A 27,261-nucleotide genomic window follows, 5' to 3' on the forward strand; every position below is an offset into this window, starting at 1 on the left:
CTTCATCATACCTGGCCACACTTCCCTTCTTGCTATTCTTTGAATATTGCAAGCACTGTCCTGCACTAGGATCTTTGTACTTGTTATTCCCAATCTGGAAGTGCTCTTTTCCCAAAGACTTACGTGGCATTCTTCCTTACTTGGTTATATCTCTATTCAAATATTACCTCTGCAAAGAGGCTTTCCCTGACCAACTTTTCTAAAATTACTCATTGTTCTCTATATTCTGTATATTTTTAAAATTTTCCCTCTCCTCCATTTGACTGTCTCAACTTTGACTCTGTAAAGAACAGATAAAAAGAGAAAAAAATCTCCCCAGACAATTCCTAAACACAAGCCTTCCCTCATATAAGTATGGGGAGGGAATCCCTCTACACATCTCACCCCACCTCCCATAAACTTCTCTGGTGGGATGTACTTTTAATCCCAGGCCTCAAATAAGTTCACAAAAAAAGTACAGAATTCATAAGAAGACACAATGAGTGAGGACCAGCAGAAACAAGATGCAATATTAACCAACAATTTCAAATATTGAAATCATTTGATGTAAAAATATAAAATAAGTGTGTTGAATATATTTAAAGAATGGAAGAAAATACTGAAAGTATGATATAAGAATAAGAGTCTTTCAAAAATGATCAGACAAATTTAAGAAATAATCAAATAGAACTTTAAAAAGGAACATGTATAGTTAAATTAGAAGGCTTAGATTGCAAATCAGATATATACAGTTAAAGAGAGAATTAATGTATTGGAAGATGGATCTGAAGAACTAATACATATTGTAGCAAAAAATGACAAAAAGATGGAAAATATAATAACAAGTTAACAGATACAAGGGATCTGAGGAGGAGTAATATATGTCTGTTAGGAGTTCCAGAAGGAGGGAATAGAGAGAATAGAAGAGAAGCAGTGTTCAAAGGGCCAATTCTTGGAATTTTCCAGAATTGGTGAAAGGACACTGACATTTAGATTCACAAATTTCAATGAATCCCAAGCAGGATAAATAAAAATAAATCCATACCTAGACACACTGTGGAGTCTTGGTAGCGCAGTGTTAAGAGCTATGGCTGCTCACCGAAAGGTGAGCAATTCAAATCCACCAGCCGCTCCTTGGAAACCCTATGGGACAGTTCTACTCTGTCCTATAGGGTCGCTATGAGTTGGGATTGACTAGATGGCAAGAGGTTTTTGGTTTTACAGACCCATTGTAATGAAATACCAGAGAGAAAGAGAAGATCTTAAAAAGAATCTCTATTAGACTGATAGTTGACTTCTACACAGAAAAAAATGGAAGCCGGTAGAAAATATTCAAAGTGCTGAAAGAATATAATTATTAACCTAGAATTTTACACCTACAAAAAGTTATTTTTCAAAAATGAGGGAAAGATAAAGAATTCATAGTATGGGACCATTTTACTACCTATAGATCTTCACTAAATTATGTTCTAAAGGACATATTCAATAACAACAAAAAAAATGACCCCAGAAGGGAGAACTAAAGTGGTGACAAAAGGAATAGTAAAAATGTGAGTGAATCTCCACAAGCACTGACTAATAAAACACAAATGATATTTAATTTATGCAGTTAAAAACCAAATAAGATGCAATTGAAATAATAAGTCAGTAAGAGGTGATCAAAGTTAAAGACCCTAAGGCCCTTGAATTGTTTGGGAGGAAGATAAAGATATTAAGTAACTGTAGACTTTGTTAAGTGAAGTATTCATTAAAAATTTTTAGGATAATAACAAAGTTTAGAAATATAATGTATAATTTTCAACCTAATAAAAACAGAAAAAGCAATGAGAAAAACATTAAAAAAAGGCCTATACTTAATCAATCAAAAATAATTCAAGAGAAGAGGAAAAAAAGCAAAAGAAGAAACATTAAAAACAGAATGAGTAGAAAGTCATAAAGATGGGAGACATGAAATCAAATTATACCAGTAATCACAATTCCTGTATGTGAACTGAAACACTCCAGTTAAGTGACAGATTGTCAGTGGAGCCACAGGAAATGCCTCAAATTTAAGGACACAGAAAGATTGAAAGTCAAATAATTTTTTAAAATTGCTTAAGGTAAATAGAAAGCTGTTGCAACTATATTAATATCAGATAAAAAATCCATTTTAGGCAGACAGCATAATCAGAAATAAATATGATCACTTCATATCGATTAAAGTTTCAGATCTCTAGGAAGATCTACTTCTATGCATTTAAATAGCACGGCTTCAGGAAACATAAAACAAAAATTGACAGACTACGAGCAGAAATGGGCAAAACCATCATCATAGGTGAGATTTGAACTTCTCTTGACATTGACAGATCAAGCAGACAAGGATATAGAAGATGTGAACAGCACAACTAACAAGCTTAAGCTAATGGGCATGAACAGAACACTGTAAGCAAAAATGAATATTACATATTCTTTATACACATTCTTTTTAATCACATATGGAACATTAAAAAATTAAACAAGAACAACAAAATATATGCAAATAAAATACCTACACCTGTTGCCATCAAGTCAATTTCAACTCCTAGTGACCCTATAGGACAGAGTAGAACTGCTCCATAGTGTTCCCAAAGCTGTAAATCTTCATGGAAGCAGACTGACACATCTTTCTCCCGAGGAGTGGCTCTTGGGTTAGAACCGCTGACCTTTCCGTTATCAGCTGGACGCTTAACACTGTGCCACCAGGGCTCCTTAGTAGATGGAGGGAAATAATAAAGTGCAGAGATTAGTAAAATAGGGAACAAAGACACTTAGAGAGACTCAACAAAAGACACAAATGCAAAGACTGACACATACTAAAAAAAAAAGCTAGGACTCAGTAAATACCTGTTCCATGAATAAAAAAAAACAACATATATGTGTGTGTATAAAAAAGTCCAAAAGGAAACTCACCAAGCTGTGATTGAATCTGAGTCAGGCAGTTTTGGATTATCTGGCTTTTAGTCTTTGTTCTTTTCTATATTTTCCAAACTCTCTATATGTATTGCTTGTATAGTTTTATGAGAACACATTACAGTGATCTGTCGCTTAACATCCATGATATGTTCTGTGAAATAGGACGTTATGTGATTTGAACTTTGTGCGAACATGCCTAAATCACGAGCAATAGCATTCACTGATTTTCAACCTTTGCATGAGTTTAACAATTTTTGTTTCATTTCCAAATCAATACTTCTCTTTTGCCTCTTGATGCTGCTATCACTAGCACTAGTTTTGCTGTGTTTGGGAGCCATGATGCACTTCAAGGTAATATTTTTGGAAGAAAATTAAACAGAGATAACGCTTCCGCACTCCAGAGACACGCGGTACGTGAGATTTGGATGCTGCTGCCTATGAGTCGAAAACATACATTGTTATGCAATAAACTTTTTTATTTGTTAAATTGGGAAAGTTTGCATTAAAGTAATGATAGAAAATACAGTATAGTACATACATAAGCCAGTAACACAGGCGTTTATTATGACTATCAAAACAAAAACAAACAAACAAAAAAGTCGATTTGGACTCAGAGCAACCCTTATAGGGCAGAGTAGAACTGCCCCACCAGGTTTCCAAGGAGTGGCTGGTGGATTTGAACTGCTGACCTACTGGTCAGCAGTGGTAGCACTTAACCGCTGCACCACCAGGGCTCCATGACTATCAAGACATATGTATTATAGGTATATATGTACTATACCATTATATGCCTGGCAGCCCAATCGCTTTGTATATGAGAGACATGAGATAACATGTACTGCACGTGGGAAGCTGTTGCATGTACTACGTCCTGTTACGTCTGCTTTGTCCAGTTCTCTGAATGAGATTTCTGAACTCTATTATAAACTTATGGGACCATGAATGTATATGTGATTGGATGTTTCCCAAATGGACATTATACAGCACATGAGTATATTTAAAATGGGAAAATAAGGTTTAAAAGAGATAGGATTTAAACCAGGAACTAGACCCGACACCAACTCTGGTCAGTGGAGCAAGGAGGTATAGTGAACTTTGAGGTGTGGCTATGCTTTGCCCCTCACTGCCTGAATGACCTTAAGCATAATCTCTTTGAAGTTGCTTTATGAAGTGGCAATAATAAAGCCTTCCTCAAAGAGTTACCACGTAAAGCACTTAGAACAGTGCCTGAAACTTAGTAGGTGCTCAGTAGTCATTTTCCCTTCCCTGTTTAAGAAGGTAGATTAGGGAGATACCTTTCTCCATTTCTAAGGAATGTGCCCAGAGTGGAAGGCAAACTTGATCAATCTGGATTAAGAAACTGGATGAAAGCTTGATACGTGAATTATATTTTTGCCTTCCTGGTGAGCCAAAAAATTGAGAAATGAACCAAGTAACTCATCATATTTATTAGACATAGGACTGAAGGTACAGTATTAGCATTTCCTTGTGATAGTCATATCTAATATTTCTGAAACCAATTCACAGGATTCATGTCAGGCTTATTTTATGAGACATTTAACCATTGCTAAATTAAATTTCGTAAGGGAACGTGCCTGTATAACTCCTCTGGAGCTACAGAGATAGAAACCTGACCCATCATTTCTATCTTCACAGAAAACCATTTAGCAGAACTTTGTTCCAGTAGAAGTGTTTACAGAGTTGTAAGCCTAACACAGTTCATTGGCTGCATGTATTTCTACGCTGACATTTTTCTCAGCGCAGATTTGCATCAGTTCATTAGTACTGACAGCAGATGGTAGTACTTTCACATGAATTTACCTTCTGAATTGATCTAAGAAATGCCGCTAAAAAAATCCTGACAGTTTTGATGTTCTTCCATTTCTGAAAATGGTATGTTAAACAAATAAGGTGTAGGACTGTAGATTTTTTGGAACTCCCACACTTTTTTCTAATTCTTAAACGAACTAAAGGCTGCTTTCATCTCCAATTTTGGCTGTCTGTAGGGGAAAGTGGAAAACACAGAAAATTTTTCCTGATAACCCAAGGCTTTTTTAAAAAAAATCTCAATAACAGAAAAATGGCTTCTGGAGAACATTATCCAGATTGATTGTCTACACTGATCAAATGCCTCAAATTATTTGTAAATTCTCTACCCTAGTTTATCTCAATACAAACTGCTGAACTTGCAGGATCAGCTAATCAAATGTAACTGAAAATATAGACCCAGATCTCAAGGCTAACTTTGGACTCTGTCATTTCTGCAGCATTAAGATATCCATAAGATTAGCCTTGACATTGTCAAGGATTTCATTTTACTTGGATCCACAATCAATGCCCATGGAAGCAGCAGTCAGGAAATAAAATGACATATTGTATTGGGCAAATCTGCTGCAAAAGACCTCTTTAAAGCATTAAAAATCAAAGATGTCACCTTGAAGACTGAGGGGCACCTGACCCAAGCCATGATATTTTCAGTCGCCTCATATACATGCAAAAGCTAAACAATGACTAAGAAAGACTGAAGAACTGATGCCTTTGAATTATGGTATAGGCAAAGAATATTGAATATACCATGGACTGCCAAAAGAACAAACAAGTCTGTCTTGGAAGAGGTACAGCCAGAGTGCTCCTTGGAATCGAGAATGGTGAGACGTTGTCTCACGTACTTTGGACATGTTATCAGGAGGGACTGGTCTTTGGAGAAGGACATCATGCTTGGTAAAGTAGAGGGTCAGCATAAAAGAGGAAGACCCTCAAAGAGATGGATTGACACAGTGGCTGCAACAATGGGATCAAACATAACAATGATTGTGAGGATGGTGCAGGACCGGGCAGTGTTTTGTTCTGTTGTACATAGGGTTGCTGAGTCAGCACCAACTTGACAGCTCCTAACAACAAGATTAGCCACATTTTAAAATTACAGACTCTGTCTTTAGTTAGGGTTAAATCAGTATGAAATTATCAGATGAGAAGACTTAATGTTTGCTAAATGAATGAATGAGAGAACATATGTTTCAGTGGTAGAATCCTCACCTTCTTGTGGGAGGCCCAGGTTCCGTTCCCTGCCAATGCACCTCAAGGACAGCCACCATCCCTCTGTCAGTGTAGGCTTGTATATTGCTATGATGCTGACCAGGTGTCTGCAGAGATTTCAGACTAACACAGGCTAGGGAGAAAGGCCTGGCAATTTATGTCCAAAATATCAGCCAGTAAAAACTCTATGGATCACAATTATCTGTTGTGCATGAGGTTGCCAGGAGTCGGGGACAAACTTGATGGCAGCTAAGAGTAACAACAATGATCACATCAGGGAAGCTTTATATTTTTCTTTTTAATACAGCCATTAGTTACATTCTTTCTACCTCAAGATCTTGTTTTCAGTAGCCCTGGTGGCACAGTGGCTAAAAGCTTGGGTATGAACCCAAAGGCTGGCAGTTCAAATCCACCAGCCACTCCTTGGAAACCCTATGAGGTAGTTCTACTCTGTCCTATGGGGATGCTGTGAGTTGGAAGCAACTCGACAGCAATGGGTTTGGATTTTGGCTTTATATATTTAAAAACAAGGATTTATCCTTAATATTTTTAAAATTAGCTTTCCATCCGTATTTGAAAATTGATTAATGATTTGGTTAGTTTGCCATCACTAAGAGAAGCTGACACATGTGAGAAATTACTGGGTATAGAATCATGAATATTTAGCCATGTAGTTAACTATGGTTGCTTTTGACATATTCCTAGGAAAACTATGGTCATAATTAACAACATACTTAAAGATTTATTTAACAACAAGAAGGAACCTTAGGTTCCAAATATTCTCAAAAACAATACCTTTACTGGTATTCTAACAATAGGAACACGGTTAATACTGACTTAATTCTGCTAAAATATAGCAGCTTTGCTCCAGTATAGCTCAATTTCTTCACCCCTCATTTGTGCTATTATTATCATGTAATATATATATTGTATATGTACACACATATGTTATAAACCAACAGTACAGTGTCATAATTTTTATTTTATGTAATCTTATGTCTTTTAAAGAAATTAAAAGAAGAAAAAAAATTCTTAGCTAGTCTTTTACAATTTTATAATTACCATTTATGATTTTCTTCATTTTTTCCTGTGGATTTGAATTACCCTCAGTGTTATATGCTGAAGGACTTCCTTTAGTATATTTTATAAGACAGGTCTTTAAGGAATTCTCTCAGTCTGTTTACCTGGGAGTGTATTTATAGCACTTTCATTTTTGAAGGATAGTTTTGCTAGATATAGAATTGTTGGTTGACAATCTCCACCCTCCCCGCCGCCACACCCACCAGCACTTTGTCCTTCTACTACTTTTTGGACTGATGAAAATTCAACCATTAATGTATTATTGTTACTGTCCTTTATGTGAAGGTCCCTGGGTGGTGCAAATGGTTTGCACTCAACTACTAACTGAAAGGTTGGCATTTTGAACCCACCCAGTGGTGCTGCGGAAAAAAAAGCCCTGGCAATTTGCTTTAGGAAGGCCACAGACTTGGAAGCCTTATGAAACCCTATTCTGCACATATGGGGTTGCCATCAGTCAGAAATGATGACTGATGGCAACCGCATATGTGCAGAATAGGGTTTCATAGGGTTTTCAAGTCTGTGGCCTTCCTAAAGCAACAACTCAACAGCAACTAGCAATCACAACAACAACCCTATTGTGTAATGAGCCCTTTCTATTTCACTGCTTTCAAGATTTTCCCTGTCTTTGATTTTCAGCCATTTGACTATGGTGTACCTGGGTGTGGATCTCTTTGTGTTTTGCTTAGGGTCTTTTGAGCTTCCTGGATCTTCAGATTGTTTTCCAACAAATTTTGGAAGTTTTCAGCACGTATTTCATCTGCCTATTTCTCTACATCCTCTCAAGCTCAGACTCCCATTTCCTGTATGTTGGTACATTTGATATCATTCCACAGATCTCTGAGGCTTTGTTTGTTTTTCTTCAATCTTTTATTCCTCTCTTTTCTTCAAACTGAATAATTTCTATTAATATATCTTCAAACGCACTAACTCTTTCTACTACGATTTTATGTCTGCTGTTGAGACACTGGTGAATTTTTTATTTCTGATGTTGTACTTTTCAACTTGAGAATTTTCATTTGGCTCTTTTTTTATAGTTTGTATTCTTTAATTGATATTCTCTATTTGTAGATACCTTTCATCATTTTTTCCCTTTAATTCTTTAGACAGTTTTATTTAATTTTTTGAACATGTTTATAGTAAACCAAAAACCCAACCCCACTGCCGTCGAGTTGATTCCGACTCCTAGCGACCCTATAGAAGAGCGTAGAACTCTGCCCCATAGAGTTTCCAAGGAGCGCCTGGCAGATTCAAACTGCTGACCTCTTGGTTAGCAGCCATAGCACTTAACCACTACGCCACCATAAAAAAAAAAAAAAAACAACTTTGAATTCTTTGTTTGCCAAATCCAAATATGGGCCCACTCAGTGTCAGTTTTTATTATTGGCTCTTTTCCCTGAATATTCATCATACTTTTCTGTTTCTTCATGTGTCTCATAAATTTATTTGAAAATTGGGCATTTTATGTATTATGTACATAGCAATTTTAGATTCTGACTATTTTCCCCAGGGGTTGTGTTTTTGTTGTTGTTCGTTTGTTTTGTTTTTGCTTTTTAGTAACTTGCCCAGGCTTCATCTGCAGAATCTGTCTCCCCCTGTGTGGCCACTGGTGTCTCTGCTAATTTTTTTTAATTCTTATTTTTATTTTTTAGCCTGGTTTGCTAGAACAACCAAACCTGTTGCTGTCGAGTTGGTTCAGACTCATAGTAACCTTATGAGACACAGTGGAACTGCCCCATAGAGTTTCCAAGGAGAGCTCGTGGATTCAAACAGCCAACTTTTTGGTTAGCAGCCAAGCTCTTAACCAATGTGCCACCAGAGCTCCATGATGAGACAGAGGTTGTGTTAAAATACCTCAGCCTCTTAAGGCCTTACCCCTTTGCTTATGGATCTGTGTATGTGTTGAGGAGCACATTTGAAATTCAGGTCTATTTCAAGTCTGCTTCAGCATTCACTTTCCATCAGTCTCTCTCCTCCTCACCTGCACGTGCATATAGTTTCCCTGTAAGCCAAGGATGCCTGGAGAGCCTTCTACAGCTCTCTCGTTTCTAGAATCTCTTGATTAAATTTCTGGCTGGTCTGCTGCTTGCCTCAACAGGGCCTACAACCTCTGGCTAGCAAAGCTACAGTTTTTTCTTGTTAATTTAGTACCTATTTTACTATTTTTTATTGACAATGCCACTAAGCAGGTGTTTACACCTTTGTTGGACATCAAGTCATCCCCTTTGGCAGCACAGCTATGGTTTTCATAGTCAGTAACCACCCCCAGCCCCCCCACCCCCCAGTGAAACTTTACTGCTGATGAAGCCGGATACGGAAGCATTTTTAGAAATGAAGGCCACAGACTTCCTCTATTTCTTACCAGAGTTCCAACAGTTTTCCCTGAATTAAACACTTCTCAAAATTTTTATTTGTCTTTGGTTGATTTCCAGAGCTTTGAAATGGTTGTTTTTACCAACTTTTTCTTCTATTTTATACTTGTTTTCTGATCTCTTTATTCTGCCATAGCTGCAAGTCTCACCGTCTATTGTTATTTATTTATAACACTTTTCTTAAAAGATTATGTAAATATGCCTTAGTGTAATTCCTATTTTAAGCTGATCAGCATACACAAAACCAAACCCATTGCTGTCGAGTCAATTCCGATTGATAGTGACCCTACTGCCTCATAGGGTTTCCAAGGAGCACCTGGTGGATTCGAACTGCTGACCTTTTGGTTAGTAGCCATAGCTCTTAACCACTATCCCACCAGGGTTTCCGTTGATCAACATAGTGTAGCTTAATTTTTTTAAACCAAGAGCATCTTGCCAAAACAATATAATTTTGATTTTTAAAGACAGACATTTATTTTAATATATTCCAATTACATGGATATAAGGCCTTCATATCTTAAAGGATAAATACTTTTAAGTTTTTTTTTTCAGATCGCCAAACCTGCATTAAAGAAATACCCAAAATATTTTAAAAGCTATTCTAAGGCATGAAAGTCTCTATTATTTAAAAAGTGCTTCATGTGATCATTACCAAAAATTTCATTTTATTAGAACATAAACTTAAATGCTAATATGATTTTTTATGTTGTTTGAGGAAAAATAAATATTAAAATTTCTAGATTACTGAGGTGTTTTTGAAGTACATGAGCTTTTATTTTAATTTAAATATATTTAAATTACTTTCCATTAATGTGCCCTGAATATCAGCCTGTTGAATATTCTAGTTGCCATATATACCTACACCTTTTACTAATTCAAATTTTTCTTCCCTTTGTTTGTAATCGATTATAAAATGCTCCTAAACATTGAGACACTAAACGGTGATGTTTTTACCACGTTGCATAGCTCTATAGGAGCTTACCATTCTTAGTTATTGAAATTGGGCTTCAATATAGAGCACTATAAGACCATATACTGAAAGTCTAAGTGCTATTATCCTTGTCTGCTTAGATACCAGTGAATTTGAGTAATAAAAATAGCCAAGTAAAAGCTTACTATGTGTCAGGCACTGTTCTAAGACCTTTTCTAGGTCACGATAAGTCTAGGAGGTAGATGCTATCATTAGTCCCAGTTATCAGATGAGGAAACAGACACAAATTGTTTAAGTGGTTTGCCCAAAGGCAAACACGCTACTAAATGGTCGAGCCTGAACTTAACCCCAAAGAGTTTAACTACAGAGCCCATGCTCTTATCCACTCACTAAATGGAATGAGCAAGAGACCATTTATAGAAGTAAAGTCCAAGTCTTCACCAAGCAGCATCAAATGAGCAGAGCTGCAATGTGACCTGGGCCTAAGTCTGCCCTAAGAAAATTGTGTCCTGAGCTGTAAAATGTATGTATCTCTTGGGTATATATTATACTCTGATATGGTTATTTTTTTGAGGTCTTGTCAGGGTTAGGCTAGAGGCCTGTAAGTAAGAGGCAAAGTTTTGCCTGTATGGTGAAGCCATTCTGCATGAGAGTCACCAAGTCCTCAGAGAAAAAACAGAACTGCAAGGGGTTCAATGTCTTGAAGGGTACTTTTGGGTGGTGATTGTAAGTGCTTCCATCTACCATGTAGACCAAGAAGGGAAGGCCCAGCCAAGATCTCATTTTCCTAGTGTGCCACATGACTTGTATGGGCCTATGAGACCCAGCACTGTAACGATCTAGATCTTTAAGAGCCCTGTTGCTCTTTGTGTTTATTTTCCTTTCAATATCCCCAAGCTTTCAGTTGAGTCTTGTTTGAATGGTGAGTTCGTGGGTGGTGCAAATGTTTAAACACTCAACTACTAACCAAAAGGTTGGTGGTTCAAATCCTCACAGAGGCATCTTAGAAGAAAGACCTGGTGATCTACTTTCAAAAAATCACAGCCGTTGAAAATCCTATGGAATTCAGTTCTATTCTGAAGTACATGGGGTTGCCATGGGTTTGAATCAACTCAACAGCAACTGGTTTTTGGACAACTGGTTTTTGTTCTAATGGTCCATTCTGTCTCGGCTATTGGAAACATGGGCCAGAGTGTTTAAAGTGAGAGGAATTTCCACATAAGATGAAAGTGGTGATGGTAATCTTCAAGGAACCCCAAAGGGAAGATGAGTCTTGAAGAGAAGTGGAGGTTACGTGGTTCAGCTGATCCTCCCCATTATGAGTGTTTCCTTCTAATGTCAACCTTGGAAGTCTAGGTTTCTTTTAGTAAAGAAGGTAACATGTTTCCACATCAATAAGATTTGGTTACAGCTCTTCATTCCTTCCACTGGTGATTACACAAGTAATCCAAAATGAGTTTAGACTTGATTTAGTTTTTTTTAATCCCAAACTTCTGAACAGTAATTATATTTAGTCCAAGATAATTCTAAAATTCTTTTTGCATTTCCTATGCACATTTCCTGTGCTCATTTCCCTTTAGGGTCTTCTGTTTCCAACGCTGTGTCACCAGACCTCAGCATATTTGGCTCTTTCTTGTCATTCTGATCTCAGTTCAAATATCACCTCCTCAGTAAGGCCTCCCCTTGCACCAAATCTAAGTTATCACCACCCTCCCTCCAGAATCACATTACCCTGTTTATTTTCTTTAGAATGCTATTATTATCTGGATCATTTTATTTGTGTGTTTGTTTATTCTCTGTGTTTATTGGCTTTGTCCTTCAGTGGAATCTAAGTTCCATAGGAACAGGGACCTTGTTTGTCTCAGAGATACAGTGGTCTCTAGAAATGTTCTTGGAAGACACAGAAGAGATGATCAATAAATATGTGTGGAATTAATAAATATTTGTTTAAGGTAGGTAAGGGAAGCCAGAACCATGTTGGACAACAGGACTTGCTACAGGCATGACAGATCTGGGCTGTGGCCTGAGTCTAGTTAACCAGTGGATAACTCAACCCTCACTGCACATACACACACACACACGCACACACACACAACCACCATCTCCACATCCACTGTCACCAAAAGTGGAACTGTCCCTCCCATTTCTTGTTAGTGGATGTGTGCACATGCATGCTGACATGAGTGTTTTGGGGTGGAAAGTGGAGACAGAAGGTATAAAATCACATGATTCTTCCCTTGGAAAGCTCCGCGTTCAGCTTTGTAATGAGTCGGAAAGAATTCAGGGCTGATCAAGGAAACCACAAGATAGTGTTGTACAACAACCTATTTATTGGGGCCAACATGTTGACAGCTGACACACTGACAGCTGCATGCAGGGGTCAGTCCCCACAGCAGGAGATCTTCAAAGTAAGTGGCAGGAAGAGGGCATGAAAAACTTTGGACAAGAGGAGAAGAGAGGGGGAAAATCTTACCTGTCCCTGGGTGATGCCCCCTGCAGCAAGGTGGAGAGTCTCTGGGTCAAAGAACTCCAAAGGCAGCGACACCTTAGGGTCCTTATAACTACAGAATTTTTATCTTATCTAGGGCTAGCAGATGTTGGGTGCAGTTTCACAGGGTTTGTAAAGTAGGCAGGCTCTATGTGGGTAAAAATCTGCTTATTTGGGCCATTTTTGAAACAGTTGAATGTATACACATTTGACTTTGGTGCCAGTGGGTTTTTTTGGACTAACGGGCCTCAGCTTGCTACAAAAAAGTAAACAACTGGGGTCCAATACGCAGAGGCCATTTCTGATTCATCTGTATTGCAGGCTTCACCTTGGACTGGCTGAGAAGACAGGCAGCCCCTAGTCCAAATTCAGCCTATAAGCTTTTTTTATTTGTCACATACCATGTTTGGGAAAAAAAAAAATTGCAAACTGTCTTAGTTATCTAGTGCTGCTAAAACAGAAATACCACAGTGGGTGGCTTTAACAAACAAATTTATTTTCTCATACTTTAGGAGGCAAGAAGTCTGAAGTCAGGGGACCAGCTCAAGGGGAAAGCTTTCACTCTCCGTTGGCTCTGGGGGAAGGTCCTTCTCTGTGCAGCTTCGATTCCTTGTTTCTTTGATCTTCACATGCATGGCATCTATCTTCCCCCATCTCTGCTTGCTTCTGCTGTACCTTATCTGTTTTTTTATATCTCAAAAAGTGATTGGTTTAAGACACACTTTACCCTACACTAATAATGCCTCATTAACATATTAAAGAAAATCCATTCCCAAATGGGATTCTAACCACAGGTATAGGGGTTAGGATTTACAACACATTTTGGGGGAGGACACAATTCAACCCATAACTCTTAATATTTAAACTTAAGAGGTTGTACAGAAAAATCTGATTTCCAGTTATTTTTTGACAAGTAGGAAGATCAGGCACACTGAAGCTGCCTTCCCACATGGCACAATTGGCTGGAGCAGAGCCATAAGCATGTCCTTGGATAGGCACACTCTCCAGTCCCCCACAGTCCCTATCACCTGTTTTATTTAGCTGGCATTCCCCCTTTATGTCACCTACCTGGTCTTTGTAGTATTTGAGTTTGCAGTCTATGGCATAATGGCTAATCTGCAATGTAAATTATCTAGAAATACATCATCAGTAATTGTTTTCATTTGCTAGAGCTTGTGGATAGATCACTCGCCTGAATAGAAACCTTCTAGGGCTGCCCACTGCTTGCTAAATAAGGTCCTCGTTCCTAACCTGAAAGCAGTCAGGCCCCTACTTATATCCAGTCATTCTCTTATAAAGGCAGTGGAGTTATATCATATGGCTTCTAATTTATAGGAACTCAGCCCTATAGGCATGGGAGCGATAGAAAGAAACAGACAAACAAAAAAACTTAAAAGAGAGACAGACAGGCAAACAGAAATAGAACAATTTAAATAGTGCAGGCCGTTTCATCCCCTCATCCTACTACTGAACTGCAGTTAGTCCTGAAGCAATGAACATGTTGAAAACATATCTTAAAAAAAGAAAAAAAAAAATGTTCATGTGATCATGGTCCCCTCACATTGACAAAGAGGTGAATGAAATGAATTGTTCAGATATTCAGGCTGTTGAGCTTTGTGGACATCCTTGAGGAAAACACAAAAGAAGAAAAACACAAAAAACAGGCCAAAGAAAATGACTTACAAAGACTTAGCAGAATGGATAAAATTTATCTGTAATTTGTATCATGTAGACAAAACTGTGCTTACTGTATTACACTATTTTATCAATGAGTAGCACCTTCTCACCGACTTCTTCTCATATTTAGATCATAAATTATATTTAAAAATAGAATATCAACCTATATCTTAATGTAATAACATGGAATTTAAAATAAACCTTTATTTTAAAGGAGTAAAGCAGATTACATATTTTAAGTTTTTCATAGCTAACTCACATTGGCAATTCTAAATGAACTTTTATTCTTTCAGGAACATCCAATACTTGGGCAACCTTTTTTTGTACTCCATCCCTGCAAGACGAATGAATTCATGACTCCTATATTACAGAATTCTCAAAAAATCAAGAGGTAAGAAAAACCATCAAGACACATTGGTTTATATTCTTATTTTAAAAGTGTAAATCTTTTTATGTGACTTTGAAAGCAAAGCTAAAAAGAAATATTCTTTTTTTTTTTTTTTTACAATATTTACTGATTTTTACCATATGCTAGGCATTGCTCTAAGTTTTTAGATATATTGACCTTTCTGATTTTTCTAACAACCCTATGAGCTTGGTACCGTTATTTTACTCAGTTTACAGATGAAGAAGCTAAAGCACAGACGACTAAATGACTTGGCCAAGGTCACACAGCTAGCTAAGTGATGGATCTGGGAAGTGAATGTTGGCATTTTTGTTCCAGATCCATGCTCTTAACCACTGCACTCTGCCACCTTAGTAAATGCTATAATTTTTAAGTATAAAATTTGAATCATCAAAAGGGAGCCAGGAGCCCAAATACTTTGCCTCACTTTCCTTAGTGAGGGATTCGCATAATCTCTCTGGACCTCAAATGCAGGCCAAGCAATGGGACCGGCATTCAGAAATGCTGTGGTTTTAAGTGGTGGACACACACCTTTGAATAAAGCCTCATTTGTATTATTGTTGATGAGTAACTGATTTTTTACTGTTCACCAAAACTACAGTGGACATGTTAGTAGTGTCTTATTTTCACTTGTTTCGTAGGAATGTCAACTACATCACGTCATGGCTGAGCATCGTAGGGCCAGTTGTTGGGCTGAATCTACCTTTGAGCTATGCTAACACCACCTTTCAGGGTGAACGAAATGGTGATTGACAAGGTAAAAAGGAAAGCCTGGACTGAACGCTTTGCTGTTAAACAATGATCGGGGTATCTGTGGTGCACTTAGACACATCCCTGCTGGCCCCACCATATATGAATTCTGATTTCACCTTTAAGAGGCTGAACCTTGACGTATTTTTTAGTTTTTCAACCAGTGCCCTACCCAGTCACTTAGGAAGCATTTTACTTTGCTCTAAATAATGCTCACTCAACTACAGAAATGGTTTTGTTTTAATAATGATATTCTTTATTGCTCCGTTGACTATTTTATTCTCTTGGCTTTTATTTTCTTTTTCTTCAGGTTCTTATATTGAGCCCAAAGTGCTTAGAAATTGTGGCATGAAGTATGCCTAGAGTGCACCTGGCCAGCACTGGTTTTATAGGCCCAATACTATACAATATTGCATCTCATTAAGATTTTGACATGGATTGTTTTTCCTTAGGAGCAAATGTCTGATTGCAACTGAGATACTGAATGGTTACAAGAAACACCTCAAAGACACAAATCACCATAAATAGCAAAAATGAATCTAACTCAGTAACGCCAGAAATACTGACATCATTAGGGCGAAACACATCCCTTCTTCTGATGGGGGATTGAGAAATGGATTTGTATGTTTGTTTTATTGTAATACAAAAGAAAATTAAAATATAATATTTACATATTCCTGAAAACTAATGTCTTAATTATGGACTATCCTATAATCAAACATAGGAAAAATAGACGATAGCATGATTTCTTTTTTACTCCAGAAGGGATGAAGTGTGTTTGTGTATTTAGATATAGAGTAAATAAAAAAATAAATATTTTATTATAAGTGAGATAATGAGTTTTTACAAGCAAAATATGGCATATTAATTAAAAGTTTAAGGAAATCTATAGGAAATATTTAAAATCTTTCCCTATAGTAATAAGACAATGATAATTTTGTCCCTTTAGTTGACTTGAGCAAGTCTTTATGTTTCTGAGACTTGTTTTCTTCATCCTTAATACAAGAATAGCAAGCTACCCGAGAGGGTTGTTATGAGACCCACCAGATCAAACCTTTTGCCATCCAGTCGATTCTGACTCATATAAGACAGAGTGGAACTGCCCCATAGGGTTTCCAAGTCTGTAATCTTTATGGAAGCAGACTGCCACATCTTTCTCCCATGGATCAACTTTTGGGTTCCAGCTGATGACCTACAGCCAAGCACTTAACCACTATACCACCGGGGCTCCTTGTGAGACCCACAGGAGATCATTAATGCATGAGAAAATATTGTGAAGTATTGTACAAATTTTCATTAAATGCTCAACTTTCTTCTATTTGATATTCATTCAGTCGGTCTGTAATGTAACTAGCCTGAAAATGGTTTACACTCTACTGCTAACCTAAATGTTGGTGGTTTGAACCCCCCGCCAGCAGCTCTACAGAAGAAAAAGGCCTGGCAATCTACATCCATTAAGATTATAGCCAAGAAAATCCTCTGGAGTAGTTCTCTGCACATATGAGGTTGCCATGGGTTGGAACTGACTCGACAGCAACTAACAACAACAACAACAAGTTATTAATATGAACTTAATCTGGAAGAATTTTTAGTTTTGGACTGCTTGTTTCATTTTTAATTTGCTAGGGGCTTGAACTTGAGAAAATTGAACTGGCTCTTCAGAGACTCTAGATTAGTGTCTTTCAACGAAGGGTACACCTTAGAATTACCTGGGGAGCTTTTACAACTACAAGTGCAGGGGGCCCAGGCTTGACCTTCTGAGACACTCTCTCGGGGGTGATTCTGGAGCACACGTTCCTCTGAAGAACCTCTGGCCTGGATGTGACCTTATGGTTGCATTTATTTGTATTGTTTAGTTTGGTTTTTCTTTCTTATTGTATTGTTTTGGTCTATCAACTTTTCTAATTCTATGTATAGCTATGGAAGCTGAACTTACTTTTCAACATTTATCTGGGCATTACCCCATGACTTCTGGATATGAAGGAAGTTCAGTGCATTTGTTTACAAGGTGGCCCACTTGTGCAATACCAGTTATGTGGAGGTGATTATCTATTCGTGAATCCAAAGGGCTATGACAGCACCCCCAGCCCACATTTGTAGGTTAAGGGCTGAACTTCCACAAAGGGGATGAAGGTGTAGGAAAGGGTTAATTCAAACGGCTGGAAAAGCCAAAAGTACATTTTAAAATGCTGAGCCGCACATATTCGTGCTGGGATGAGAGCCTGCTTATATGCTTGCTGGGCATTTTGGTATTCACCACTTAACATCTTTTCAACTTCTGCAAGGCGTGTTTTCCCCCACTCTCCCTAACGTAAACACAAATTTCTCAGCAAGTCATTTCTCAAGCCATGTCATTTCTGGTGTGAAAATGAAAAAAAAAAAAAAATTCATAATAACATGTCATCTGGATGATGTACTAGTACTGAAAATATTAGTTATCTTTTGCCAACAGATTCTGAGATGATAGTCTGTCTCTTTGGGGTAATGTTCATTTTTTTTTTTTTAATCTAAATTTTTTTGTTCTCTGGTTGGTGAAGGCTTAAAAATTCCATCAGTAGCAGAAAAAGCTCTGAAGAGCTGCTGTAGATTTTGGAGACTTCTCTTCCTGGATAGAACCATCTCAGGTGGCTCTATTTCTTTTCAAAACTTTTATTCACTTAAAAAACTTTTAACTTTTGATTGAGAAAAATTTCCATTTTTAAAAATGTAATTATGCTAAAATAGACTGTTATCCAAATAGTTATGAAACACTAAAAAATAAAAAAAATTTTGTGTTGTCAAAGTAACGGTTCTTTCTTTGCAGTATAAGGATTTTTCCTTCTAGCTTCTTCCCAGAAATCAACCTGGTTAAAACTGCTACAAGCCAATCTCCTGGAACTCCACTTTTGTGTGACCGTGGAGAAACGGCTTCACTTCTTCAGTCCTCAGTTTCCTCATCTGTAAAATGGGGAGGTTCAGCTACGTGACTTTTGAGACCCATTTGAGTTCTTGGGTCTGTGCAGTAGAGAGAAGTCTAGAGATCTAGACTGAGTTTGTTTAGCTGAATTCTGGTGGGACTTGACCTCTTGCTAGCTATGCGACCTTTAGCCAATTTTCTTAATCTTTTTTTTTTGTTGTTCCTTTACCATTTCTATGAAATAAAACTAACAATATCTATCCTCCTTACCTAACAAGGGCATAGAAAGTATCAAAATTATATGTAAATCTGACTGTGTTTCATAAACAAAACACCACCACATGAAGTAAAGGGCAATTATGGATAGCTGAAGCTGACCACTCCTCCTGACTGGCTTTCAAGCTCCTCTGAAATGTGGACTCCAGCATACCTGCTTCTCCCACCTTATTTTGTGCCTGACTCCACAATGCAAAATGAAATCTCTGATTAGGAGAGTCTTCTGTGTCCACATCCTTATCTGACCATTGCTGATGCTGGTTCCCTCCTGGAAATGCTTCCTTCCCCTTCAAAAATCCACCAAACCCATTGCCATAGAGCCAATTCCAACTCATAGTAACTCTTAGGATGGAGTAGAACTGCTCCCTAGGGCTTCCAAGGCTGTAAATCTTTATGGAAGCAGACTGCCACATCTTTCTCCTGCAGAATAGCTGGTGGGTTTGAACCACCAACCTTTTGGTTAGCAGCTGAGCAGTTAACCGCTGCACCACCAGGACTCCTTTCCTTCCCCTTACCACTAGTCAGTTCTCTCCTGTCCTCTGTGATTCCCTCTGTCACCAAGCCGTCTCTCTGATTGATCTCGCCCTTCATTCCTCATTGTACTTAGTCATTATTAGCACTTAATTTTCTCTCTTTCAGTTTCTTCCCCTTATTTGTGATCAATAGTAAGGACTTTAAGGTGATGACCCCCAGTTTTCTATGTTCTGTGGTGGTGATGTGCCCACGAGCCGCTATTTGCCCATTGTGAGTGGACCCAGGTCTGTGGACTGGAGAGCATGGGCCAGTTCGTGGAGGCACCTGGGAAGGAGCAGAGGCCGTGTTCAACAGTGGATGCCAACTCACAAGCTTGAGGTTAAAGAACAAAACCTAACCTCCCCACCACTACAAGAGCTTATTAAAATTGAGGGGAAAAAAGAAATTGAACCTGGGCTTTTACATCCATTCCTCCTATGGTAGGTATAATCATTTTTATTCATTCTTTCAAGATGTGAGGAAATGGAGATCTGCTTTGTCAAAACCAGAGAGTTCTTACATGATTCAGAGCTGATAGTCCATGATTTTTTTTTTTTTAAGGATTAAAATTTTGAGGGTAAGAATATGCAGATATTCACTTCAGCAAATATTTATTCAGCTCCTCTTATGTGCAGAGCCCTAGGCTAGGTGCCGGGGATACCAAACTGAAAGACATGACTCTGGCTCATAAGAATGCCAAGTCTTGTGGAGCAGACAGACAAGGAGGAGATTCCAGACAGTAGGATGAACGCTGGGACAGACGTGTGGAAAGCCTGAGCCAAAGAAGGCTTCACAGAGGAGGAATGTGAGTGCAGTCTTGAAAAATTTAGGGTTAAGCCAGGTCAAGAATGGGAGAAAGACCTTGATGGTAGATAGTGGTGAAGAATGAGGCCAACTAGCAAGACGGGGCCAGGTCTGGAAAAGCTGCTGTTGCCACACTGAGAGTTGGATTTGGCCCCAAAACCACAAAGAATAGCTGAGGAGATTCAAGCAGAGTAGTTAAAGTGATCACGCTTGCATTTTGGGAAGAACCTGTACATTTAAAATGATGACTGCGTATAACTAATCACGTGTACACTTTGCCATGTTCTTTTTCACCACCATACACTGGCCGCAGGCTTTAGGAGGAAGAAAGCTGCAGAAGGGCATGGAGTGTGCCAAGGACACTTTCTGATTTTTGCCTGGTGTTTGGGATTGAATTCTGTGACCCAAACATAAAAAAAGTAGCTGTTGTAAATCCTAATCCTTATATTTTTAGATGTAATCTCATTTGGGAATATGGTTTTCTTTATCATGTTAATTAGGGCATATCAGTACAGGGATCTCTTAAGCCAGTCACTTTTGAGGTATAAAATAAGCAGATTAGGCATAGAGAAGCCAGCAGAGATGGAGGCCACATGAAGATCTCCAAGGACCTGAGGAACAAAAGCTGAAAAGAGACAAGGACCTTCTCCCAGAGGCAACAGAGAAAAAGCCTTTCTCTCTAAAGCTGGTGCCCTGAATTTGGACTTCTAGAGTCCTAAACTAGGAGAAAATAAATTTCTGCTTGTTAAAGCCACACACTTGTGGCATTTCTCTGATAACAGCAGTAGATAACTGAGGCACCTAGGGTAAAAAATCCAAAACAAAAACATGCCAGTGTCCTGAACAGCCTTTACTCTTGGCTTACTGTGTTAACCTGGAGCAAGTCACTGCACCTCTCTGAGCCTCTGTTTCCTGATGTATTAGTAGAAGCAATTGTATTAGATCAAGTGAATTAACTTTTTTGTTTATAGCGAGTATTTTCAAAAAATGAAATAGAAAAATATAAAAATGCATTGCATATAGTAAGGGTATGGTTGGCTTGTGAACTTTGGTTTCAACTATGTGTACGTACGTTTGTATCTGTGAACGTGTGTGTGCATGTGTGTCCTGGGTCATCTTGTATAATGTGTGTCTAGCTCCAGAGGGATAGTCAGAGATTTGAAAATTAATAGACAAATAATCTCCCTTCCAATTCTAAGACCCTCTGATTTCACCCTTTTGCTGGTTGACCTGTAAGCTGCTGAAGGCTGTTCTAGGAGCATACAGAAAGTACTTAACTATTATTGTGCCCGTGGCCCTAGGCTACTTGAATGTGTACATAGGTCTCCTCAGCTACTCAACGGAAATTTTATAGGGTTTATCTATAAAAGTGCTTTCACATTTCTATTTTTACATTTGGTAGTGTTTTTCAAGTAGTTCTAGAATGTAAAGCCCTTGTGTTCATTTAATTTTTGTGTTGTCAATAGCAACACCTAGTGGTAAAAAAGCCCTGTTGCAAGTATCCTGAATTCTAGGGATATTTAGAGATCACCAAGTCTTATTTTGCAAATTATTGAAAAAAAAAAAGAAAAACGTGAAAACTCACTTGTTCCTACATCCAAATCAAATATAACCCCATGCCACCGAGTTGATTCTGACTCATAGCAACTCTATAGGACGGAGTAGAACTGCCAAGTAGGGTTTCCTAGGAGCTGGTGGATTTGAACTGATGACTTTTGATTAGCAGCTGGGCTCTTAGCCACTGCGCCACCAGGGCTCCAAATCAGATATACATAAGAATAAATAAAGCCTATGACTGCATGATCATTTCTTGGATTATTTTGACATTTTCCAAATATGCAGAGGCTTTTTTTTTTTTTTTTTTTATTGTTAGTTAAAATTAACAAAGCATATCCTGACAAAGTTGGGTGGCATAAATGTCTAAGCTCTTGGCTGCTTATCATAAGGTTGGCAATTCTAGTCCACCTAGAGGCATCTCAGAAGAAAGACCTCACAATCTACTTCTGAAAAATCAGACATCGAAAACCCTATGGAGCACAGTTCTACTATGACACACATGGGTTGCCACGAGTCAGAAACATTGCATGGCAACTGGTTTGGTTTTTGGTCTTAGCCTTGACAAGTTAACAAGAAATTATAGATGAGTACGTTCACAATCTTTGATGCGTTATAATCTATACACGCATGCCAGAGCTTCAGGTTCTGGATGGTGCCTGGTACTTGGTGTTGTGTGCCGTCAAGTTGATTTTGACTCATAGAGACCCCAGTTGACAGAGAGGAACTGCCCCATAGGATTTCCTAGGCTATAATCTTTGCCGTAGCAAATGGTTAGGTCTTTGCCCTGCAGAGCCACTGGGTGGGTTCAAGCCTTTCAGCTGGCAGCCAAGCCCTTAACCGTTGAGCCATGCAGGCTCCATTGGTACTTGGTAGCATCAATAAAACTTGGTTGAATGTTTGCATATATGGGTGATCACTGAGCCTGGGGTAAGGCTCCCAGAGAAAATGGGGTTTGAAGGAAAGAGAGGAATTTGGTAAAAGGCTCTAGGGCCAAGCATATTTAAGTCAGGAGCCATGGCAGGCCGAGTAGGGAACAGTGAGTAGGTCAGAGAGACAAACAGGGCACTGCTGAAGGTTTTAACATATAAATATGATATATAGAGTTGTTTTTTGAAGGACTTATTTGGCACTGAATGGTTTAGAAAATTGTTATGACTTGATTGTGTCTTAGGTTCTAAACTGGGAGTCCCTGCTCAGGCCCAGACCAACCTGCATGGCCTTCTTTTCAAGGTATCAGGGACTGGGTCTGTTTTCCCCCTTGGGAACTGCAACCCATGCTATCCTTTGAGAAGATTCCTTTCCTCTGACAACCAGCAGCAGAGTACGATGTACTTAGCTGAGCTCCTCCTTCAGCAGGTTCAGAGAAAGAGTACCCAGGCCCTTTCTTGATTGTCAGTAGGGGAAACGCTAAATAAAATGTGGTACTATATAGCAGTTATCAATCGATCAATCTATCACCTATCTATCTATCTACCTACTTATCTACCTACCTACCTATAGTCTAGGAAAATGCACACCAAACTCATACAAGAGGTTACCTTTGAGGATGGAGAGTGGGAACTCAGATGGGAAATTGTGATCAAAGAACCCTTTAAAAATGGTGTAGGGTGGTGTCTGACCTCCTCTAACTTCACATAAGGGGAAGGAGAATTAACAGCTCAAGGCTGATTCCTATTAGGCGGAGGTCAGACATGCCTCTTCTCTCCGCCATCCTTACCAGTTCTCACACCAACCATCCCTCCCACGGCACTCTCTACTTCTCTGCTGAGTTTGATAATTAGTTGCAATGGCCACATAGAAGTCACAGACTATACACACAGTTATGGGGTTTGTCATGGATTGAATTGTGTCCCCCCAAAATATGTGCGTCAGTTCAGCTAGGCTGTGATCCCCAGTGCTGTGTGATTGTCCAACATTTTGTCATCTGATGTGATTTTCCTATGTGTTTTAAATCCTTTCTTTATCTCAAGCCTTTGGTTCTTTTGTAATGCTACTCTTAGCTAACCGTAGAATGTGGAACTGAAAGTTAATTTTTTAAAAAAAGATTCTAGCCCTCGTGGATAATTTGGGTAATTCAGAAAAATTTGAAAGAGGAAACTTAAAAAAAGTTTGTATCACCCAGAGATTCCTGCAGTTAAATTTTGCTGTATTTTCTTATACTCTTTTAAATATATTTAATTAGCATTGTTTTGTGTTGGCTTTTCATACCAATTTATCCATTTAACATTATATCGGAACATTTTCTCATATCATTTACTGTTCTTTGAAAATACAATTTAAAATGACTAACTAGGATTTCTTAGTTATAGTTAGGTTTCTTTGGTATATCAAAATGTACCAATTAATTTACCTATTATTAGACTTTGTGGTCATTTCTAATTCGTAACTGCTTATTTAACATTCACTCATTGAGCATCTATTTCTTGCTTGGTCAGGGACTGTGCTAAGAACGGAGTGGTCAGTAGGCAACATAGCTTCTTGCCTAAAGGAGGTTTCAGAATGTAATGCAATGAGAAGTCTCTGCAGACAGTTGCTCATATTTTGTTTCCTTAGGTTACACTTTTACTGTGGATATTGACAGATCAAAGGATATTGAATGTTTTAAGCATTTTTATTTATGCGGCTAAATTTGTTCACCAGTAAGACTAATCCATAGGTCCCTGGTGGTACAGTGGTTAAAGCACTCCGCTGCTAACCTAAAGGTCTGTGGTTTGAACCCACCAGCCACTCTGAGGGAGAAAGATGTGGCAGTCTATTTCCATAAAGATTACAGCCTTGGAAACCCTACTCTCGATGGCCATGGGTTTGGGTTTTTTTTTTTTTTAAGACTATTCCAGTTTACATTCCCAGAAGTAATCTGTGTTTTACCATCTCCTTAAATTTTTGAACATAATTTTATTTTACTTTGCTGTTATGATTGAATTGAACATTTTTCTCTTCTTGAGTTGCTAAAATTTGCGTGGATTCTCAGCTTCATTTTTTCTTCACGTGCTGTTTCTCAGTGCTGCTAGGTTTCCTTGTCCCAGCTTCTCCTTTGTCCACTTCATTGCCCTACATTTCCTGTTTGCTCCCATCGAAGCTGACCATTCGAGTCCTGGTTCTAGTATAGCCAGAGAGCATGGCAGCTGGAAAATCATGATGGGTATGTAATTTAAAAAATTTATGAAACAGTTCAGACATACTCAAAAGTAGAGAGAACAGTATAATGAACCCCCACATACCACCTGAGGGTTTGCCAATAAAACAGATTTTTTCTGAAATATCCTGAAGATTATTTTTCAGAGGATTGGAAGTATCTGTAATTTAACAAGTGCCTTGGGAATTCTGATGTGTCATGGATTGAATTGTGTCCCCCCAAAATATCTGACAACTTGACTGGGCCATGATTCCCAGTATTGTGTGATTGTCTACCATTTTGTCATCTGATGTGATTTTCCTATGTGTTTTAAATACTATCTCTATGATGTTGATGAGATAGTGGCAGTTATGTTAATGAGGTAGCACTCAATCTACAAGACTGGATTGTGTCTTGAGCCAATCTCTTTTGAGATATAAGAGAAGCTAGCAGAGAGACATGGGGGACCTCATACCACCAAGAAAGCAATGCTGGGAGTAGAATGAGTCCTTTGGACTCAAGGTTCCTGCACAAAGAATCTCCTAGACAATGGGAAGATTAATGACAAGGACCTTCCTCCAGAGTCGACAGAGAGAGAAAGCCTTCCCCTGGAGCTGGCGCCCTAAATTTGGACTTCTAGCCTACTAGACTGTGAGAGAATAAGTGTCTGTTTGTTAAAGCCATCCACTTGTGGTATTTCTGTTATAGCAGCACTAGATGACTAAGACATAATGTTCCCTGGGTTTGAGGATCACAGGATTACATAGATAATCACCATTTTGGGAAAATTTATTTATTAAAAATGTATTTATTTTAAAAATATCCTCACAAAGTACAATGGGACTAAACCAAAAGCTAAGAAGTTTCCTGAATACAACCAAACACTTTGAGGGACACAGTAGCAGAAGCAGGGGTCTGGGGTTTCAGGGGATATCTAGGTCAATTGGCATAACAAAGTTTATTAAGAAAATGTTCTGCATCCCACTTTGGTGAGTCGCATCTGGAGTCTTAAAAGCTAGCAAGCAGCCATCTAAGATGCATCAATTGGTCCCAGCCCTCCTGGAACAAAGCAGAATGAAGAACACCAAAGAGAAAAGGAAAATATGAGCCCAAGAGACAGAAAGGGCCACATAAACCAGAGACTCCATCAGCCTGAGACCAGAAGAACTAGATGGTGTCCAGCTATCACCAATGACAGCTCTGACAGGGAGCACAACAGAGAGTTGTGTCCTGATGGAGCAGGAGAAAAGTGGGGTGCAGAACTCAAATTCTAGTAAAAAGACCAGACTTAATGGTCTAACTAATACCGGAGGGACCCTAGAAGACATGGCCCCTGGACTCTGTGTTAGCGCAAAACTAAAACCAGTCCTGAAGCCAACTCTGCAAACAAAGATTAGACTGGACTATAAGACATAAAATGATGCTGGTGAGGAGTGTGCTTCTTAGCTCAAGTAGATACATGAGACTACGTGGGCAGCTCCTGTCCGGAGGCAAGAGGAGGAGGCAGCAGGGGACAGGAGCTGGTTGAATGGACACGGTGAATACAGGGTGGAGAGGAGGAGTGTGCTGTCACATTAGGAGGAGAGCAGCTAGGAGTACATGGCAAGGTGTGTATAAGTTTTTGTATGAGGAATTGACTTGAATTGTAAACTTTCACTTAAAACACAATAAAAAATTAATAATAATTAAAAAATCCTCACATATCTGTAATCAGCAATTACCAAGATTTTGCCATGTTTGCTCAATCAATCCTTTCTTTTTTCTTTTTATTTCCTTTGCTGAAATATTTTAAAGGAAATCACAGACATTATACTTTTTTTTTTTTTAAAGTGTATAGTAAACTTTTTTAAAATTCGGTCAATTCTGTGAATTTTTACTCCATTCTTAGATGTTAAAAACATCTTTGGGCTTTTGTCCTCTGCTTTCATTCCTGAGGGTGTGGCTTTATGGCCTCTTTCTGATTCGACCTTTACCAGTGATGTTGGGAAACTTTTCTCTAAAGTGGCCCATTGTTCCATAATTAGGTCAGCCAATACAATCAAAGCAGAATGCAAAATGTACTTGCAGGTCCTGCAGGCTGGCTCCTCCATCCACAGACCACCACCCCGCAGAACTCACCACAGGGGGACATTTCATAAACAACGTCAAACCACAGACAACTTCTTTCTACTGTTCTCAGCTGCGATTAAAATGGAAAACGTATTTAACATGTGACAATATGCTTGATATTATACAGATTTAAACACTAACTGGTTTCTTGGGTCAGAACCCACTTGAAAATCTGAAAAAAGTATAGGACGCGTTTCTAGGACAATGTACATATGTATCAGAAATTTCTGTATACGGTTTCAGGAGGTTCATAAGAAACCAGTTGCCGTCAAGTCGACTCTGACTCATGGTGACCTCATGTGTGTCAGAGTAGAACTGAGCTTCCTAGGGTTTTCAATGGCTGA

General features: G+C 38.5%; 1 protein-coding gene across 11 annotated transcripts in view; it reads left to right on the plus strand.

Annotated features, from left to right (window-relative positions):
* The window catches only part of ATG10 (autophagy related 10), a 421,428-nt gene that overhangs the window by 385,312 nt on the left and 8,855 nt on the right, over nt 1-27,261 (plus strand). For 7 of the 11 annotated variants that reach the window (XM_049867036.1, XM_049867061.1, XM_049867054.1 and 4 more), the window contains 2 exons: nt 14,785-14,882; nt 15,539-21,929. In XM_049867036.1, the coding sequence (XP_049722993.1) occupies nt 14,785-14,882; nt 15,539-15,650 (210 nt within the window). In that variant the 3' untranslated portion in view covers nt 15,651-21,929. Of the gene's footprint in view, nt 1-14,784; nt 14,883-15,538; nt 21,930-27,261 lie in introns of those variants that run through there. The other 4 variants (XM_049867003.1, XM_049867021.1, XM_049867013.1 and 1 more) reach the window with 4 other exon arrangements.

The sequence above is a fragment of the Elephas maximus genome, chromosome 2, assembly GCF_024166365.1.
Source record: "Elephas maximus indicus isolate mEleMax1 chromosome 2, mEleMax1 primary haplotype, whole genome shotgun sequence".
Taxonomy (NCBI): domain Eukaryota; kingdom Metazoa; phylum Chordata; class Mammalia; order Proboscidea; family Elephantidae; genus Elephas; species Elephas maximus.